The sequence below is a fragment of the Dreissena polymorpha genome, chromosome 3 (assembly GCF_020536995.1).
Source record: "Dreissena polymorpha isolate Duluth1 chromosome 3, UMN_Dpol_1.0, whole genome shotgun sequence".
Lineage (NCBI taxonomy): Eukaryota > Metazoa > Mollusca > Bivalvia > Myida > Dreissenidae > Dreissena > Dreissena polymorpha.
The window spans coordinates 120202976-120225532 of record NC_068357.1 but is presented as its reverse complement, the minus strand read 5'-3'; the positions used below and the strand labels follow the sequence as shown (position 1 = coordinate 120225532).

At 35.1% G+C, this 22557-nt stretch overlaps 1 protein-coding gene across 1 annotated transcript; it reads left to right on the top strand.

Moving 5' to 3' along the window:
• Positions 1 to 18432: 18432 nt before the first annotated feature.
• On the top strand, positions 18433 to 20709 carry LOC127872550 (complement C1q-like protein 4). Its single transcript, XM_052415875.1, has 2 exons — positions 18433 to 18544; positions 20390 to 20709. The coding sequence occupies exons 1-2, from the start codon at positions 18433 to 18435 to the stop codon at positions 20707 to 20709; spliced, it is 432 nt and encodes a 143-aa protein (XP_052271835.1).
• The last annotated feature ends 1848 nt before the right edge of the window (positions 20710 to 22557 follow it).

The following is a 22557-nucleotide window of genomic DNA, read 5'->3' as shown; positions in this document are numbered from 1 at the left end:
ACCTGACAGCATACAGGCAGAAGCGCTTAAGGCTGACGTGGAGACCAGTGTGGACCTACTACACCCGCTCTTCAGCAAGATATGGGAAGAAGAAGAAATCCCAACAGAGTCGAAATAGGGTTACCTCATCAAGCTTCCCAAAAAAGGCGACCTCAGTTCCTGCTCCAACTACCGAGGAATCACGCTGTTGTCCATCCCAGGAAAGGTGTTTAATCGCATCCTACTGAACCGAATGAAAGACGCAGTAGACCCGCATCTCCGTGACCAACAAGCAGGCTTCCGAAAAGAGAGATCGTGCACGGATCAGATCGCAACCCTGCGCATCTTTCTGGAACAATCCCTGGAGTGGAATTCGCCGTTGTATGTCAACTTTTTTGACTATGAAAAGGCGTTCGACAGCGTTGACCGGGAGTCCCTCTGGAGACTTCTGAGACACTACGGAGTGCGAGAAAAGATCACCAACATCATCAGGAAGTCTTATGAGGGAATAACCTGCAGAATCTTTCACGGCAGACAGCTCACGGATGCCTTTGAAGTGAGAACTGGTGTGAGGCAAGGCTGTTTACTCTCACCTCTCCTGTTCCTGCTGGCCATAGACTGGGTAATGAAGACATCAACGGAGCAGAAGCGGAATGGATTTCAGTGGACACTCTGGGAACAGTTGGAAGACCTCGACTTCGCCGATCATTTGCCTCTTCTCTCCCACATCCAACAACAGATGCAGGAAAAGACAAACATCGTAGCGGACAGCTCAGCTAGATTGGGCCTCAACATCAACAAAGGAAAGAGCAAGGTGCCCAGGACCAATGCATCAAACAACATACCCATCACAGTCCAAGGCGAGGCGCTGGAGGAGGTGGACAGCTTCATCTAACTCGGCACTATTCTGGACAACCAGGGAGGATCCGATGCAGATGTCAGAACCCGCATCGGTAAAGCACGAGCAGCCTTCCATCAGCTGAAGAACATCTGGAGATCCAGCGTAATTGGCATCACCACTAAGATTAGGCTCTTCAATACCATCGTGAAGCCGCTACTCCTCTTTGGAGCAGAGACCTGGAGAACCACTGTCACCACCATGAAGAAAATACAGTTCTTCATCAACACCTGCCGCAGGAAGATCATCAAGATCCGTTGGCCAGACAAGATCTCAAACGAAGAATTATGGAGAAGAACAAACCAGCAGCCAGTTGAAGAAGACATCCTTCAGAGACGTTGGAGGGGGATAGACCACACCCTTCGCAAACCTGCATCCAATACAACATGGAAATCCCTCACATGGAACCACCAAGGGAAAAGGAAGAGAGGGCGGCCTAGAAACACCTGGCGCCGTGACCTGGATGCAGATGCTAAGCAGATGGGCCAAACATGGAGGCAGCTTGAGAGACTCGCCCAGAACCGAGACGCCTGGAGGAAGCTGGTTGGCGGCCTATGTCCCAGATGGGACCAAGGGCGAAGATGAGATGAATATCCCATCCGGATTATTGTAATCTCATCTTGTATGAACAGCTCAATGCGAAATAAACAAAATGCAATATATCCAAAGCATGTGTGCCAAATTGATACTCAGTCAACAGAAATATGACAATTCAAAAGATGCTGTGTATGAACTACACTGGCTACCAGTAAATCCAGAATAACATTCAAATTACTGACCTTCATGTTTAATTGTTCTATTGGTCACGCGCTCAAATACCTTACAGAACTTTTAACAGAAAATGTACCAGCACGAAATCCACGATCTACAGTCTCGCATGACGGGATGTTATGATGTTAAACGCACAAAGAGAAAACCTTGAATTGACAGGAGTTTCGGAGTTGTTGGTCCGAAACTGTGTAATGACCTATCATCAAGCATCAGGACTAATGTCCCAATAGAAAGTTTCAAAAGGAAATTGAAAACATTTATCTTCATATACTTTTACAACCTATTTTACAACAAAAAAATCGAGACTCGACGTAATAGATTTATTATAATTGATGAAAATTTACGAATTAGGTTTGATTTCTCCAGTCTTCAACTCACATGGTGGTAGTATAAACAATAAATTGTAGGCACGCTTAGCCCCTCTAGTTGTGTTTTATAGTCACACTTTAATTTTAACCTTCAAGTTGTGTATTGTAGTCACACTTGGTCAGTCTATTCGTGACTTGTAGTAACAATAGTTCAAATAAGGTTAAAACCCAAAAGAAGTGTCCGTTAGGGTGACAGGTGAGCGGTACATGTAGCTGCGGAATCCGACAGTCAGAGCGCAGAGATATCCTTTCACGTATTCATTCAGTTTATGTCAAACAGTGTCTTTATGTTCCCAAAAATTGCTCATAATATTATTAGAATTATTGTCTTATCCCTAGTTATATCAATGTATTACATACTATTTTACTTTTCTTGTGGTTTAATATTTTAGCCGGCATTGTTTTATTGCTTAAGTTTCTTACAGCATTTTTATTTGGATTACACAATTTTAGATTATTAACCATTTAATTATTGCTTCATAAAAGTATCAATCACTCTTATTTGTGATCAATTTTATGTACAAATATATTTTGAAAAACGCCATTAAGTATTATTAAATAAATAGACGTTTCATCAAATTAGCGAGTTTCAAATTTCAAGTTTCAAGACAATTCTACTGGCTTATCACTAGATTCGCCTATTCAATTGTGTTAGCTGTTGCTTGTAATATCATGGAACTGTATAACGTAATGGTTCTTTCAATCCACATCTGTAACTTTATAAATGTGTTAACCTGTTTTGCTTGAATGTTTTTTTTTATTGAACTGTTTGTTTTTACTTTAGGAGCCTGTATAACAACCAGTTACTTGACATTTCTCCGGGGTCGTGCAAGGGCAAGACGAAACTACGCTATCTGTGAGACGTGATTTTTTTTAAATACATAATGTTCAGCTGTCCATTTTTATTTGGTGAATATGTGGTCTGTTTGATTGAATGGAATAATTTCCTCTTTTGTTGTGCCTTGTCTTATGATTGTCCGCTGGACTGTATGGTTTTATGGGCTTTATTTGAATGTGCTGCTATTGTTACATGTGTTTTTTTTATAAAGACACCTATCACGCTGCCCTGTATAAATAAATAAGCAGGCTTATTTTAAAAAGTTATTTAAGTGTTTCATTATAGTTGATCTCTGAAGGTGGCGTTGTTTTGTTTAAAAAGTCAACTCGAATCTACAGACGACGGTTCATTTGAAGGAGTGCCGAAGCGTGTCAAACTATAAGACGTTGTAAAAGGTCCAATCCAGTTAATGATAACGAATTTGAGGATATCATTATGAATAGTAAGGAGAACTAGCACCTTTGTTTAAATTCTGACCGAGAGCATTATGATTTCAATTAAACTTATGATGATAATGATAATGATGATGAACATGATGATGAAAATGATGATGATAATGATGATAAGTTTGACACTAACTATTTGGTTTATGATGAAAATGATGATGATTGCGTTAGTGATATTGATGACGATTATGTTTCTGCTTTTGTTACTGCTGGCGCTGCTGCTGCTGATGAAACATTACGATAGAGATAAAGAACATTTCACTTTGTTAAAACAAAAAACAATCATCATCATCATCAACCGAAGCAGCAGCATTAGCTTTATCATAATTATCATCAACATTAACATGTTCTTCCCCATCATTCATTTGACGTGAGTGCATATATATTAACTCATTGGCGGGTTTCATCAGGTATCTGATCAGCGGTAGTAGTAAATGAGGGGTATATAAGTAAACCTGCTGTATGGGAAATATGCAAGTTTTGCTAGAAAAATTGGCCAGTTTTAAGCAAATATCACTTTTTGTATTTTGAATGAGGAAATAAACAATGAGAAAGATACTCAAGTGTTATTTATGTATTCGTTCTTCTGCATTTTGTTGACGAACATGAATACGAAAATTGACCTTGTTAATTCAAAAATGAAAAACTGGTTTTCTTAGTTAAAGGAACACTCATAATTTTAGTTAAAGTGTTTACGACCTACATCAGTTCCCTGAAAATCAAGGGACTCGCTCATATGCAATGAATTTGTATATAATATGGTAGCAGCTTGATGTTTATCCCATGGTGTTTATAATAAGGGGTTTACATTTAATATTTAAAATGTTTCGCACATAGAACAAGAATAGCTTAATACATGGAGCAGCAGCTGGAGTTTTACTTCTTTATAAGTGGAGCTGTTAATACGATCAACACATTTCTTAAATATGGTTTTATCTTTGTGTTTTGTTCTTCATGTGCATTTCAGAGAAGGTTGAGGCTTATTGATATTTCGATTGTCTTTCCGTTTGCATTTTCTAAACATATTGTTGCCATAAAGTTTTTTTTATATTAAACACACTTTTAGTTTATGGTGTTGTGGTTATTTTTTCCGACAAGTAAAGTTTGGAGAAAAAGTGGAATGTTCGGGCATCCGTGTCCTACGAACACGTGTTCTTATTTTAACGAGTAGAGACGTCACACTACGGACATTTTGTTAAAATTGTAATAGCTGTAGATACGCGACAGTTTGATTCACAGAACTCCGTTGTGTAGATGTAAAGTGTTGGTTTTACCGATGCAAATGACCTAGAGACTCTTTTCGTTTCAACTAAAATACTTTTCCATTTTTCAATTAATTAAACATCATTGAAAACTGTGATATTCAAACTGTTTTTCTCATTACAATATACAAATATATATAATGCAGTTATGTTTAAATGTTTACCAAAAACCGGTACTTAAACATTATGTTTGCACATTTAAATCATTTTGTATCGTATAACAGTGCTAAAACATTGAAAGTTAATTCAGAAGTTTACTAAAATTTTCAATACGCATATATGTGCTAAGTATGAAGCATTATAATTATTGCCTAATACTGTTACAACTACGATAACGAGGCACATTTTGCTGTATACCTACTTAAATTACGTATAATTTTTATCCTTTAAATAAATTGTTGACATGGTTTATATTGATGTGTGTATCTTTATAACTAGTTAATCGAACAAAGTGTGAACTTGATATAAAGAAAACAATTATAAATATTAAATAGTTCTGAAAAATTAACGTAAATGCTAAAAGGTGTTATCGGGATTGTATAGTTCAGTAAGGTAAGTGCAAAACATTCTTCAGATCTTAATTATTCTTTATACGAATGAAAAAAGTAATGACAAATTAGAGCACATATCATACATAAACACAAGTTTGGACTATTAATGAATACCAAATACTCTAGACATTTGCGAGCTAAAAAGAAAATATTTGTTAGGGCAAAGTTTATTAAATCATGAACTTATGATGCATTATATGCGTATAGATTGTTTATTAAATGAATATATATAGTCAATTAAGTTCCGAAATTCACAAAAACCAATCAAACACGATGATTTTGGAAACGTTTAATTGCTATTTTAAACGGGTGAAGCTTTCTTAAACACCAATGTTATTTGGAAATACATGAAATGTAAAACATTCAGTAACATTTTCCATCATACCCGTTATAATAATATGACTTTAAATTAAACATATATCAAATGATTTGGACAATTTTATTAAGACAATACTTTTTTATATTTAAATATAATTTAAAATTAAAATTCCCATTTGAAGAGATTTTCTTTTCTTTTTACTACAAACTAGAATTTGCCACAAAATAAACAATAGCTTTTATTCAAATTGTAATGCGTTATAAAATAATGTATTTCTACCTTGGAGAAGGTGAAGTTCATTTTAAAACTAAATCAAGTTTACGACATAAACGTTAAACGAGTGATATATGTATATGTTAACACGTTAAGAACATGTTGCCATTTTTTTACTATAATTAAATCTTCGGCATTCAATGTTGTTTAGTTGTACGGTGAAAATTCAACGAAAAGCACACAGTACAGTTCTTAATAACCAAATTAAGCTTGGTCCAATTGTCATACTTATTTGAACAAAATACCTTTCTACATTTAAACACGTATCCAATCTTGATAGACAAATGACAGCGGCAGACATGCATACCTCTTATTTAGCATGATGGGTATAAGGATTGCTCAAACTGGAATATGCATATGAGAGAGGCTTATCAGCAGTGTCCTATTAGCGTATAATTAACATGCCATAAAGACAGTTAGCATGCTGGCATATCTCTTACTTAGGACCATATCCACTTACAAGATGCTCTTATCAAGCAGATATTTTCTTGAAAATTGCGTTTCTCCAGATCTCAGACTATATTTTACATGAAATGTGCAGATATTTAAAACCAAAGAAATTGTTTTAGAACAATTTAATATCCAATTTATATTAATAAATTATGTTACACGGATGTACAATGAAAACAATGAAAACAATGTTAACATTGTCACAATGAACATTCAATATTATACAGTAGTTATATACAGTTGTATGGTAAAGTATGTAATTTTGCCACAGTGTACTTCTAGTAAGTTGTACTTTTTAAACAAAACAATAAATAGATACTACTTATATTTAACATATTATTTTTAAAGTGTTGATTACTTGTATTTAGTTCATAAGAAGTGAACAATGTGAAATATAATTTCAGTTAAAAAAAAGTATAATTAGTTGGAAGAGAAACTGAATTTAGAAAGCAGCTATAGGATAAAACCTTTTGAAAATCGTTGAAAATGGACATATTTTGCATAGTGACATTTTTTTGCAAAATGCTAAAACTGCATGTTTAAGATTTATTGCCAATTTAAAAACATATTTTCTGTAGGACTAGCTCTCAATATATCCATTTAAGTTTTTTTAATGCCATATAGCTACGATGCTGGGACATTTTGACCAGCAATTGTTTGTCTGGGAGTTAGAACACACCCATCCCATATTTGTGCGTAAATTAAAAAGCCCCTAAATGACGTTCATTGCTGTAAAATGTTACAAAATGTAATGCAATTTTCGCAGATTTAGAAATCAAGGTTTCTGTAATTTATTAGAGTGTTCTTTGAACATATATATGTAGGTTAAAATGACAGAGGTTAAAATACCATAGGTAAAATGCTACAGGTAAAAATGCTAGAGGTAAAAATGCCAGATGTAAAGTGGTATAAATGCCATAGATAAAAATGCCATAGGTAAAAACGCCAGATGTTATAAAGTAAAATTGAATCTTGAGGAATAAATATATTGAGTATTGTAGGAATTACATTCTTTGCTAACGCTACGAAAACATTTTTATTTGAACATGTTGTAATTATTTTACTTGTCCCACGAATAAATTAGACTGCAATTTCAGCAATAATAAAGACAGCAATAATAAATACACAATACACATTCATCAAAATAATATCAACAATATGTTTATGCATTTTGTACAAATATATGACGTGTCTGAGAATGTCTGATGTAAGAGAACGCTCTTATTGTTTTCGAAAAGTAAAGTAAATGTTTAAAATCCGCAAACGATTAAGAAAGACTGCAGTTAGATATTAGATATTATGTACAAAATTTCAGTTGTGTGAGTAAAAATTTACTCTCTAATAAATATATATGATTATTATCGGCTCTAAGATAAAATACTTTAAATGCTTTAATTAGCTAAACGTATCAATACATGTGTCATTTAATAATAAATGTAAATATAATCACCATCAAAACCATGCTTGTTTGTTTTCTTTAATGAACAAAGAAAAAATTTCAACCAATAAACAGAATAAATAAAGCACAATAACAAAATTACAGTCTAAATTTATTAGGGAGACAAGTAGAATAAATATAACATGTTCATTATAAAAAAAGTTTCCTTACAATACTCAATATCATTTTAAAAAAATATTGCTCAAAACTCTTTTTTTTACTTTATAACATCTAACATTTTTACCTATGGCATTTCTACCTATGGCATTTTTACCATTTTTCATCTGGCATTTTTACCTATGGCATTTTAACCTCTGGCATTTTTACCTATGGCATTTTTATCTCTGGCATTTTTACCGCACTCCATTTTCTTATTAAAATGGCGTCAAAATGCAATCAATGTGGTACCTTTTTTATAACCTGAAGTCAAGATTTTACAGAGGTTTTAAGTTATCCAAAAATTGTTTGCACATCGTTTAAAAAACGCATTGTTTTCAACTTTTTTGCAAGTAAAATTGAAAAAAGTATCATCCTGTGTCATATCAAAACATCCCTGAAACATATACAATAATCACTTTCTTTTGGAGACATATGGTTATGGTATAATCAGGTTCCAAAATCGTTGATAAATGTTAAACACCTCTCATATGACTTGAAATAAATAAGAGCATCAAATCATTTTTATGTAAACTACAAAATATTGAAAATCCGTTTGTCAACAGTAGTAAAAAGTTACACTACTTCAGTTAATCAAAGCGCTGTAGGCACTGAATTTGTTCCCTGTTGTGTAATATTAAACGCAACTCAGTTTTCAAAATTATGTTATAGCTTTTTATATCGCAAGTTGGAAATGACCACAACCCATTCAAATGTATTAATAGTGTGTCTTAAAGCACAGGTCGAGATGAGGGTTTTTTTTAATCATTAATAAAAAAGATAATTTAAGCTTCATTTTAGGAAAACAGGGCTTAATGCATATGCATAAATTGTCATCCCAGTGCCAGAAACTCTCTTTAAACGAAAAACACCACAAAATCAGAAATTGTCATCCTTTATTAGCCTGTGCGCATTGCACAGGCTAATCAGTGGTCACATGCTAATCTTAGTTAACATGCATTAAGCCCCGTTTTCCCCAAAGCAGCCAATATATACAGATTTCAATGATAGACACTAGGCTGGCCAACGTTGTCTGCATTGACTTTTTATCCATATAACAAACAAACCTGTAAGAGACTGAAATGACTGTGCATTCACATTGTCTTGTCCAGTGTTGTATGAACTGTATTGTGATATTTTATCTTCAACTGTTATCAGAACAGTTTCCCCAGAGCAGAATGCTATTAATTACCCAGGTGGCATACTGTGGTGTCAGTTTTATTACGTGTTAATGATACGCTGCTGATAAGCCTCTCTCATATGCATATATCAGTTTGAGCAATCCTTGTACCCATCCAAGTAGGAGTGCTACTGACTTACCACGTGAACCGCAAATTAAATGGTTTAACGTGATCTCCATTGGTTGCTTGTATTATTAGGAAACTTGATAACTTTAGTGTTTTTTTAATCCACACCGGGAACATTTGAATTATATTTACCTGTTTAACTTAAATTTTTAATTATACGACGTGTTTATGCCCCCGGTAGGGCGGCATATAGCAGTTGAACTGTCCGTCAGTTCGTCAGTAAGTCTGTCCGTCCGTCCGAAAACTTCAACATTGGCTATAACTTTTGCAATATTAAAGATAGCAACTTGATATTTGGCATGCATGTGTATCTCATGAAGCTGCACATGTTGAGCGGTTAAAGGTCAAGGTCAAGGTCATCATTCAAGATCAAAAAATACAATCCAAGGGAAGTAATAAGCTTTAAAAGGGATATAATTTCTGCCAACTTATATATTGAAATTTTATTTGAAAGCGGCGCAATAGGGGGCATTGTGTTTCTGACGAAAACATCTCTTGCTTAGTTGTTACTTCAGATTTCTGATTAAAAACCAGATACGCAACATTTTTCGGGCGGCGTTAAGGGACAATATACGCCCATTGTTGTAGTGAAAAAGACTTCGTCAAGCTGTTCATGTATAAAAGTGTCAGTCTGTGGTATGCTGGATTGGATAACTTTTTATGTTGTTGTTTCCTTGTCTTATAATTGCCCCCTAGAGTGCGCGGTTTTCTGCACTTTCTGTAAATATCAATTATAGAACGTTTCGACCGTTACGAAATGTGGTTTTTGAATATAGAAACCTGCTTGTTTTCCGATATTAAGACATAAAAAGGCGAATGTTTAACAATTCATAACTTTTTTAAAATATTTGTTTAAGCGTCTCATAGTGGTATTCATTTTATTTTGCTTTGCTTAAGGTGATGTTGTTTTTGTTATAGGTATATTAGGCAACTATCTCGAATCCATAGAGGACGGTCTATTTGACGGTGTGTCGGACATGAACACTCTGTATGACGCTTTCAGAGTTCAAATACGGAACATATATAAATTTGCAGTTTTTTATTTAATTTAGATACCACTGCTTAACGTTTTCATAAACAAAATACGTTTATAACAAAATATCGTTATACATGTACATTTTACAAAACGTTAACAGGAAAATTAACACAGTTCTTAAAAACTATTCGCTGCTGACACTATTGCATACAATTTTACGTATTAAAGCTTATTTAGTTATGTCTAACTATGGTAAATGATAACAATTTCCATAAAGATAGATCGAATTTATACCCGGACCAAACATGTTTTTCGATATCTGTTCTCATAGACCTTACATTTTGTATTTAGTAACGAAATGATACTATTGAGTGCACAATGCTTAAGGCAATCGTGTTTAATTGTTGAACACAGTTTGAGATATGAATGGACACAACATAAGATATATATATATTACGACTTTACATGGTGCATCGTCAGTCTTAACCAAATAATAATATACATATCTCAAGTTCTTGTGATACAAAGTGATAATACAGTAATAGTGTAATACTTATTAATATAATACACGCCAGTGGTGGGAAAACACAAAGTTAATACTTTTTTCAACGTATTTATTTGATAGGGCGGCAATCAGCTATTATCATAATCTTTAAAGAAAATAAACATTTTTTTATTAGTTTACATATATCATGACGATCATTATACTAAGTTACTAATACTAACTAGAAGGAATAGCTTAAATATGTTGTACGGGTTAAATATTGAAGAACACTTTACAATCAGACATGTCTGTTTAACATATGTATAAAGACAAATTTTTGTTTTGTAACATAAATATTGCTAATGGAGTATATAACAAATAACATATGGTATACATACACATGGATCATTATGCTTATTATATTAGCATGTATTATATTATTATTATACAAATAAGCAATCGAACTCACGAAACATAAGAATTCAGTTTATCTTATTTGTATTCTGAACAACATTAAATGTGAACTTTCGGAGTCACAGGGTTTCTTCAACAAAAACACACAACTTAATAATTTCTCCTTTATAACATGTTCTCATGAGGCTTAGGAATTTATATAGTTTCGGCCTTTTGGAAAACATAATGATATCGTTATAATAATGGCTTAGTAACATAAAATGACATTCGTCTTGTAAGTTTTTATTAGCTCACCTGTCACGAAGTGGCATGGTGAGCTTATGAGACCGTGTGATGTCCGGCGTCCGTTGTGCGTGTGTGCGTGTGTCCGTCATCTATGTGTTTGTGTAGACAGTAGAGGTCACAGTTGTCATCCATTCTTAATGAAATTTGGTCAGAATGTTTATCTTGATAAAATCTTGGTTGCGATTGTATTTGGGTCATCTGAGTCAAAAACTAGGTCACTAGGTCAAATAATAGAAAAAACCTTCTGTAGACAATAGAGATCACAGTTTTCATCCATTCTTTATGAAATTTGGTCAGAATGTTTATCTTGATAAAATCTGGGTTGGGCTTGTATTTTGGTCATCTGGGGTCAAAAACTAGGTCACTATGTAAAATAATAGAAAAAACTTGTCTACACAATAGAGGTCACAGTTTTCATCCAATCGTTATGAAATTTAATCAGAATGGTTATCTTGATGAAATCTGGGTTGTGATTGTATTTGGGTTATCTGGGGTCAAAAACTAGGTCACTAGGTCAAATAATAGAAAAACATTGTGTAAACAATAGAGGTCACAGTTTTCATCCAATCTTTATGAAATTTGGTCAGAATGTTTATCTTGATAATTTTTGGATTGGGGTTGTATTTGCGTCATCTGGGGTCAGAAACTAGGTCACTATATAAAATCATAGAAAAACCTTGTGTAGACAATAGAGGTCACAGTTTTCATCAGACCTGAATGAAAAATGGTCAGAATGTTTGTCTTGTTAAAATCTGGGATGGGATAGAATTTTGGTTATCTAGGGTCAACAACTAGGTTACTAGGTCAAAGTAAAAAAACAAACTTTTGTAGACAATAGAGGTCACAGTTTTCAGCCAATCTTTAAGAAATTTGGCCAGAGTGTTTATCTTGATAAAATCTGGGTTGGGATTGTATTTGGGTCATCTGTGGTCAAAAACTAGGTCACTAGGTCAAATCATAGAACAACCTTGTGTAGACAGGTCATATCATCTGATCTTAATTAAATATGGTCAGAATGTTTATCTTGATAATATCTGATTTTGGATCGTATATGGGTCATCTGGGGTCAAAAATTAGGTCACCGGGCAAATTCTAGTAAAACCTTGTGTAGATGAAAGAGGTCAAAGTGTTCATCACGTCTTAATAAAAATTTGTCAGAATGTATTAATTAATGAAATCTTGCTTGGTATTGTATATGGGTCTGATATAATTTAAGTTGATGTAGCAAGGTTAGTCAGGCGAGCGATTCAGGGCCATCATGGCCCTCTTGTATGCCTTAAGCAATGGTGACTGCTGAGTCTTGATCGACGGTCGACAGGAACATTGAGATTATCTGGAGGAGTGATTGCAACTATATGGTGGATAATTGTGTGTAACATGATTAGACGAAATTTCGTTCTGCGTGTTTCAAGAGTAGGCAAGTTCAGGGTGTCTTTCATATTAGTTTATGAGATTTTGGTGTGATATATGTTTGTTACGAACCTGGCTGCACGTCTTTGTATTTTTTCCAGTAGAATTATTTGAGCTTTTGTATGTGGGTCCCAAACACTAGAGGAATATTCCCATTTAAAGGCCTGTGTATCTGTTTAGGCCCGGTCACACCGAGGTAACGGACGAGAAACGGACATGAAATCATTTGATCCTTCGTGTCCGTTCTTATCCGTTTAATGTCCGTTATATATCCGATGAATCCGCTCCTTGTTCGGCGATATCCGGTGACATCCGTTCCGTCCGATGGGATGTTTTGAGCATGTTCAAAAAAGATTACCGGATAAACCGGACAGAGACCTCCGTTTGATGTGCGGTCTTCATACGTTAGTTTACCGTTTGTTCAGAACTCGTACGTAACACCTCCTGTACCTATCCGGTTTATGTCCGTTAATGTACGGCTGTCCCGATCCACCACCGGACAGCTACCGGACTAAAACCAGACTTGCCACGGATAAACCGCAACGTTTCGGACACCTAACGCATTTCAACAGATAATTACGGACAGCTAGCGTATACAAAAGTGGGAGAAGTGTGGCGGATCAAAACGGTTGACATACATTTAACCGTAATTAGCCTGTAGGTCGAAGTATCATTGCATTTTGGTACGCCTTGTGAGAAGGACATGTGCAATGGAGTGTCGTGTTCGCATTCAATTAGAGTGTCAAACCACACTCGTGCAGGCCCAGATTGGCCTTTTGGCTGCTGATTCAAAATCGAGCAAGGAGACGGAGGCAGATGGTGGATCAGGGCTTGGCTGAGCCCCAAGCGGAGGCGTCAGTTCGGTCTGTATGACCAACTTATGGTTAAACTACGCCGAGCGGACCAACGCGCAATTATCAACTTCATGAAAATGCCAACCAAGAGGTTTGATGAGATTCTCGCACGAGTGGGCCCAAGGATAACTAAACAGCGCACCAACAACAGACTTCTAATTGAACCAGGGATGAAGCTAGCAATAGTGCTGCGGCATCTTGTGTCTGGTTCAAAGTACCATCATAATTATTAATTATGCGATATGATTGGAGGTTACCCCACAACACTATTTCTCTTCTCGTGCCAGAAGTAAGTACCGCTTAATTTACTATAGTGAATCAATTAATTTAAAAAAGCTTCTGTTAGTCATTTGAATATATTTATATGTTTTAATGTCTACTTCAATCATCATTTTATATGCATTGCATTGTATTACGTTATTTGTATAGGATAACAGGCAATTAGATGAGAAAGCTTACTACAACACTAACCTTCTAAATTGTATATTACTATTAGTATTGCCTTTTCCGCATATCTTGAAATGCACACAGTTATAAGCACTGTTTATCAAGTAGTATATTTTTACCTCATCACCCACTCGCTATTGTCATTGATTATCTTCTGTTTCAAACACTTAAAATCCATTCTAGCAATATCATACTGTTATCTGCTACACGTCAGGTTTGTAGAGCAGTTATAGATGAGTATGCTGACGAGGTGATGCCGTTCCAACAACAGCTGTCGATTGGGCGCGAATAGCGGACGGCTTCAGGGACAGCTTGAATTTCCCACATACTCTTGGTGCTATTGTTAGGAAACATAGTGCATGCAAATGTTCACGAATATCCGCGTCTACGTATTTTATCTACAAGACGTACTTCCCCGCTGTCCTGCTAGCTCTGGTGGATAATGACTACAAACTCGTTTGGGCTTAGATTGGAGGCCGTGGTGTTGCATCCGATGCACTGTTGTGGAACGAGTCTGACCTGAAGGCAGCAGCTGTGAACGGAGACCTTGACCTGCCAGAACCTGAAGCTTCGCCACATGATACCGTTTTTTGTACGTTGGCGTTCAGTACTTTACCGTTTCTCTCACCTTGGTAGAACGTTCAGTCTGGTACTAATGCGTTACACTGTCGTTTTATCTGGTTGAAGTCCGTTACTCGCACGGAAATATCCGTTAACCGACCGTAAATTAGCCTGTACATATCCGTTAAACGAACGTTTTTCCCGTTATATCACCGGTACATTTGCGGTCATTGTGTGTTTCCTACGCTTCACATCACCGATTATTAAATAGGTTAAAAGTGTTGTCGTGTATTTAAAACCTGTGCACCTGTTACAACAAATTATCCATGAGCGTAATACCAGTACCGATGTGTCATATTTAAAGTAATGTTCTTACAATCCGAGATTAAACATTAACCATTTCTTGCATTGTTTGTGTCCAAAACTTCCGCAATAGCCATATTGCGCACTGAAAATATACACTTAATTATTTATTTTAATTCAGTCTCATCAGTGTCACATACTTTGCCATCCGGTGTGGCTCCTATAAATGGACACTTTGAATTGACAGAGACCACCGTCGTGAACGTGGTTATTGTTCTGTTTGCGGTACATTTCTGTTTCAATTAATCATTTCCGTAGCTGTCTATACATATTTCGTTTATGGGTTATTTCCTAAGGATAAGTCTTCAAAAGTGAAAGCTTTTATTATCTTCTGCCGTTCAGCAGCCCATACAGCACTGAAGCACTGGTCACGAGTGTGTATTGCTAATGTCCGTGACTGATCATGAGGCTCATCGATATGCCGCAGGTTGCCACGATGATGACTTCATATGTTAACATTTTACATTAGGATTATCTGGAAGTTCAATGGAATCACACGTTTCTGTTTGACGCAACGTATTGTCTACTTGATGGTATCGTGGTATCTACATATAAATAAGGTATTTATATTCAATAACTCCATATGTGTTGGCTTTCAGCAGACATTTGTATCCATTATTTAACCGCACAATGACCGAGATTGCGTTAAACGCTGTGGTTACATGTACCACGTCTTTGTGGATTGTAAAAAAGCACGGCGTTGCCAGTAACCGCCCTATTAATGCTTTTGTTTTCGATACACATCTTAGTTCTGATTACCACACGGAGCGACTACCTTAAATTATAATAATTGTTTATCTTAGACATAGGCAACAGCGACGATTTTGACGTAGTTACGTACAAAGTGATTGTCTTATCGGTGACTTACTGCGCCAAACGTAATGGTTTGCGTCAAAGGGCTTAGACAGACTTTCCGACCTTTTGGACCCAATTTTACGACTGCAGACAATACGAAACGGGGCACAACAATTACTTTACGATTCTTGACTATTGGGAAATTTGATCAAGTTATCATTGACACCTTCGGCGTCTACATTACTACCTGTTTGTGAGCTGTGAACGCTGTTGTTGACGCTTTTCTCACACTGTAAGGCAGCTTAATTAAGTTTCCAACCAGAGACGAACACCGACGACGAGTAAATAACGACTTCTTCCGAGTTCGTTGTATAGACAGAATCCACGTCCGAATTCTAACTCCCGGGCAGCCCAATGAAGCAGAACACGTTATCCAGAAGCATTTCCAGCCGACAAACGGACTGGCGACTGACAGAAACGGCTTGCCTATTTTTAAAGATCTTACAATGCACTTATTTTTAATTCCATGCAATCTTATCCAAAACAAGTTATTCATATTTAAGTATTTTAATGATGTGTAGCGTGAGAACGTAAAATAAATAAATATTGTATTAAATATTAGTATTTTAAATATTATAAGCTCTGTAAAATTATTAAGCATTATCTTACATACAAAGATACAATCTGACATCGATGCGCATGGAGAGCATATCCAGTCAAAAGATAATGCACTGATAAAGGGTGGTTGTTTTGATGTGGATGCCATGATGGAACCTTACGATAAAACCCGTCGAGGTTTGTATTCGTACGTAATGAACGGACGGGTATATGATTTGGAGTGTCAATGGTGAATCAATACCGAAAATTGCAATTAAGAGAAATTCGACACGAAAGTCTAAATTCATAGAAACTCTATAAAAGAAAATAAACCTCTTGAATTGACTTAGTTGTGTTTTATAAGACATGTAGAGTGAACGTGTAGAACTACTCGACAGATGGTCACAATGCAAGTACTTCGTTTTTAAATACTACAACATATCATAACACGATTTAATATCATCATTTTTGATTTTCATAATTATGCTATATTAACAATGTTTGTGCATGATAGTTAATTTTTAAGTTTTTCTTTTGCAAGCGTTCCTTGTTTTTCCAAGCTAATACGAGTTAATGCTCTTCTAACGGGCCTGATAAAACTTATATGTATTTTAACCGCTCTTTAAAGTCCCGAGATTAAGAGATAGTAAAAAGTCGATAATCTTGCAGAAGTTATTTTTGGTATTAAACATGTAGCTATGTACAAACGATTTTATTGTTCTAGATTTTATTACATGAAAACATATCGTTTTCGCCCCTGTCTGTTCGAGTTTTTGTTGTTGGTATGTAATAAACATAACTTATAAGCAAATGTATCCTAATTGTTTTATAAAGAATCTTTATATTTCGTTTTAAAATAATGTAATACTATACCAGTAAATGCAACACATGTAAAGCATGACAAACATGGATACTGATAAAGCTTATATTAATATGTAAAAACGAGTTAGACTTACTTTAATTGATAAAGAACGAATATCGAAAACGTCTGCATGTGTTAAACATGTTTAAAATTTCGGACGCTTAAACCGTACTGTAGTGTATGTCGGCGTTTGCAAAACTGTTAAACGTATGTCGAGGTTTGCACAAAAGTCAATCTATTTGTTTTCAGTTTTGTTCGACCGTGTACAAATTACGTATTATGCAACTATTATTTGCAGTATATATCGCACGGCGTAAACAACTCTATTGGATTGCATTTAGGATTTAAGGTGAGAAATTGGGAGAAACAAATCCGTATTTGCAAAGCTAAAACAATCTACTGTTGAATCTACTCTTTCCGTTTATATAAGGCACAGTCTGCTTAATGAAAAAAAAGATGTATATATAAATGTTAAACAAAAAGTACATACCGTCTTATTGAAATATTATTTAAGTTATGATATGTATCATAATTCGGTATCTTGAAACGAATGAAGTTATCATGGTAAAAATTGAATATTGAATGTCATGAACATTAAAAACCTTTTAGATACACACAAACGAACATTTAACATTGTCTCTCGGCTTATCAAATTGTTGCGGACAGGAGGTTCTTGATGGCCCGCTTGGTGCGTCCAAAATCCAGCCTGTTAACTTTTAAACCACCGCCTGCACACGAGAGCATTCTATGAAAATACTGCACAATAAGCCACTTAATATATATTCACTAATTAAGTCACTTATACTATAGTATATATCTTAAACACATACAGATCGAACTATACAACTTGCATTATTTTTACGGATGTTGAAATAATAATAAGAAATCAATATTATATCACGTGAAGTGTAATTACTGTTATCACATTATCTTAACGAAGGCAATATCTGTGTAGAAGCCTTTTTGTTATAAGCTTGTCTATTTTTTAAACGCTTTGTCACGTGATCATGTGGGTGGAGCAATCGTCTCAAATGCGAGATGTAAATTAAGCCGATCGATATATACACTTAACGCACAACTGTTAACGGCTAGTACAGATCGTTTAGCAAACGTTGCGATATAACATGGCTTCATTGTACTGCACTGATATTTTGTTGGTGTCGCTGATAGTGCCATCTGTTTTGACGGAAAAACCAATATGCACTTAATATGCAGTGCAGGACAAACTTGTAGATACCGTTTTCGAGCTTCATCACCAGGTTGACACTCTGAAGAGAGAACTTAAGAATGTCCAGAATCAACTAAACAACTATCAGCTGACCAGGGACATGGCAACCGCTGCCTTAGAAACACAACTGACCACAGAGAATAAGCGCGTTGAGGAGATGTTGACCACGCTTACCAACGGATTACCTAGCCGAATTACCTCGTTCATGACCGGTTTATGTATTTATAAATTTATTTATATTAAGAATTGTTAACATATATTGCATAAATCTAAACCGTAATCCTTGACACATATGCAGTTAAATCTCACACCGTAATTCCGGAACGTTTGCGCACGCTACAACTATTTAAAATGTTTCATGTCCGAACATTTAGACGCATAAACATATTCCCTAAGCTATGTGTTTGACATATAAAGATAAACTGATTTTTGGTCTTAATTATTTGTGTAATGGAAGAAAAACAGTTTATTCATGTCGATAATTAAGTACTTTTAAAACATTTTATCACAGTTTTCATTTAAAAGAGACTTGTACAGAATTTGCTTCAAAATGCATTTAAGAACCGATTGAGATTTCACCTAAAGCAACTCGTGTCACTAAGTCGATCATATACAGACACCTTTATCATACACTCTGTTTTTATAATAGCAATATATGTGTGTCCTTATTTTGTGTTTGCATTACACTTTGCTACATTCCTAACTGCATGTTTTATCCTTCAACGGCGGTTTTAACGCTTAGGAGTTTTTTAAATTGCAAAAAGGATATCAATAATATAAGCCCGAAAATACTTCAATGTTAACGATATATTTTATAAAACCTGTTCGAAATGTTTTATTAGACTGCTTATGAAGATGTGTCGAATTTTTTTTCATTAAGTATATTGTTATAATAATATAAATATGTAAAAAGCTCAGCTAAATATTTTTTTAATAATGTCAATAGCTTACCACTTTGCGGTAACTATATACTATTTACTCTGAATTATATTTAGGATCGGTCAATATATATGATACCAATTTGTTGAAACAGGAAATTACCATGAAGTAATGAGTGTTGATATATAATATATTTATTAAACAAAATTAAAATCTGAGCAAATATGAAGGGTGACATATTACACAGTATAGACTTATATGTAATCAGCTTAAACTGTTGAGGTTTGAAAATCGTAAAGCAGGGTATGTTGATAACACCTAATCTTGCATGAAGACCAACATGTCATGTGCATCAATCCGGATTGAAATACAGTATTCAAATAAGGAAAGAAATTGCAAACACGCCCTGTATTGTGTTGGTTCGTGCCATGCGTACTTGGTGCAAACTGTGTAACATGATTTCCACCTACTTTTAAAGTAATCGATTAACTGTTAGCAATAACGACCGTTTCTAATGAATATGTGTTAACCAAGCCAGTCGCGTACGGTACAAACCAACACAAGGTTCGTTGTGTATAAACGTATCGGGCGGCAGATTAAATAATGTCACACGCGTTATGGGCCTGGGAAAACACTTGTTATAAAATCCTGAGTAAGCCACACACATGCTGTGTTTGTTTCGCAATCAAGATAATCCAATATTTGAAACAAAGAGAGATACATTACAGTATTATAAGATGACACTTGACAATTGCTCTAAAACCCGCTTTCGACATTGCACATTTGTGATAAATTACCGTACTGAAGATCAAATATTCACAATTTGAGCTGTTCACGCATATTAGACTTTCCCAAATATCATAGTCGATTGCGAGTCGCATTAACATCCGTCATTAATAGTTGGCGAAAAATAATTAATACATACGACATGTCTTTCATATTTATACAACAACACTTATACAAAACGCGTAAGCAGCAAAATGTAATAACATGTTGTTTTTTTGCAGATGATATGTATGTTTGAGGGATGAACAACAAGTTTACAATTCATACCTCTGAAAATAATAAACTTGTTGTCATCAAATAATCTCATTGGTAGATTGTGCCATTGTGTCAGATTAAAGCAACTCTTCTCGTGGTCTTATTACAGGTTCCACAAACTCCGTCGCCTTTCTAAGCTTTCCTGAGCAAACGCGACAACGCCTTTCCCCAGGTCAGCGTTGTAATCTTCGATGTCGTTCCTGTTAACCTCGGCAACGCGTACAACGCAACCTCAGGAATCTTCACAACTCCTGTTAACGGAACTTACTTATTTTCCATGACGATCGGAAACCCGACGGGCAAACCAGGCACGATACGAATGGAGAAGAACCAAGAATCCATAGCTTACGCATTTGCAGGTCACACGAGAGGCTGGGATCATGGTAGCCAGACAATCGTAGTGCGCATGTCCGTTGGTGACGTCATGTCTGTGGAGGGGGAAGTTCACGTGTCTTGAAATTACGCTGAGCACCAGAAACACTCTAGTTTCGCAGGGAGACTAATTAACAATTGTTAAGATTAAAAGTATCCATTCACTTAATGTAATTGGACTTTAAAGCGAGCATATACGATCTCGTTGCAATTCGTTTTAACATATTTAGCGTTGATACATAGACAAATTAAAGTTAACGTTCAGAAGAGGTGGTATCAGGACATACACGATCGAAGACTTTCATTTAATTCAAATACTTTTCTTCTGTACAGCTGAAAATGCATTCATGCACAATTACATGTACACATTAAGAATTGTAAACTAGTCTGTGCATGATGTTTATTGTACACATTTGTATTAAACAATTACTTAAATGATATTTAAACCGTATGTATACATGTATCTCAAATGAGATTCAGATGATTATTGTATTAAAGTTGTAAACTAAATCCATACATCTCCCGCAGAGTGTATTTAATAAATGTTCTGTTCTACACGTACAAAGAGATGTGTTAGTTAATCTAGTCAATATCGAGGCAGACTAAACATGAGTGCGCATGCTCCATGGTGACGTCATGTTCACATTTAGAAAAATATAACCAGTATTTCATTTACAAAACATACCACTTTGAAACAGTACGTCTGGCTGTAATATTAATTACAATATTTGGTTCATTAGTAGAAGACTTCACGCTGACATGCTGCTATCCTTAGCAATACATATTGTAAAATATGAAACAGTTGCTTCATAATAAAAATCTGTACCACATCAATATAGGATATCTTTTAACATTACTGTATTTAATGTACATAATTTATTTTACAGATTACGAGAAATGCAATTATACGCAATCAAAGTTTCAAAACACTTGTTTAATTTGCAAATGATTTAACTTTATAGAGGTATTTTTGATGCCCGTAACAAGTTGTTTTTGAAATTCTTCGCTGGTTGCATCAGTTTTTATTGGTTTTTGGTGATAAATGTTTTGGGCGTTGCCGCTTTCAAACCAATCTCCATGCAGAGTTCGAAGTCATTTTTCATAAAACGTTAAAACAACAATTGCCAGATATTTTCGTGAAAGCTGCTGTTTTTATAATAACTTGGAGTAAAAAAATCTGATTGTGGGAACTCTTAATATTTGTCAGTCGGAACTTTCCTTTACAAATTAAAGTTGTTTAATTTACCGGTAGGACATTACCGACAGAGATTAGTTAATAGTTGGTTGATGAATGATGTTGATTAAAATACGTTTAAAGATACATAGCACAAATATAGGAATAAAGAAAGAACTACATATTTGATAGTGATGTTATTATCGAATAGTCGAATAAAAAAGCAACATAGCTTGACGAAACCCTCACGAAAAGTAAATGATAAGCAATCCACCAGTGAACCGATATTTATATTAACAACTTTTGCTTGTTTGTCATTGATGTTTTTTTCTGTGTACCTGTCTTACTGTAGTTTTTACCTTTCTCGATCTTTTAAAAATAATTATGCAATGAAATATTTGGAGAATTTCCCGCATGTAGGACCGAATTAATAATTAAAATTTGCGTATTTGTGAAACATTCCCAAATTGCACGAAATAAAAAAGTACAATATACAAACTTGGTGTCATTAAATATTTTAAGTTACTGTTTGTGTAGTAGAGCGTAAACGAAATTCAAATTCATCATTTAAAACTAAAAGGGATGGAGCACTACGTTTTGAAACGATGTCATCTGTTAATCGTAAAACCATTTTATCTCCTAAAAACAGGCTAAGTGGATACAACTTCATACTAAACGCTTGAACTCATACAGTGTGCGTGTCACTTTATATTTCGCGCATTGTTAGCTCCACAGCGCCTGTAATTATAGGCTATGCTC

Bases quoted from the DNA above. Each gene is read 5' to 3' on its own strand.
- LOC127872550 (XM_052415875.1), top strand. From the start codon at position 18,433: ATGGCAACCGCTGCCTTAGAAACACAACTGACCACAGAGAATAAGCGC. The intron at 18,545-20,389 runs GTTTATGTATTT...CGCCTTTCTAAG, and splicing joins AATTACCTCGTTCATGACCG to CTTTCCTGAGCAAACGCGAC.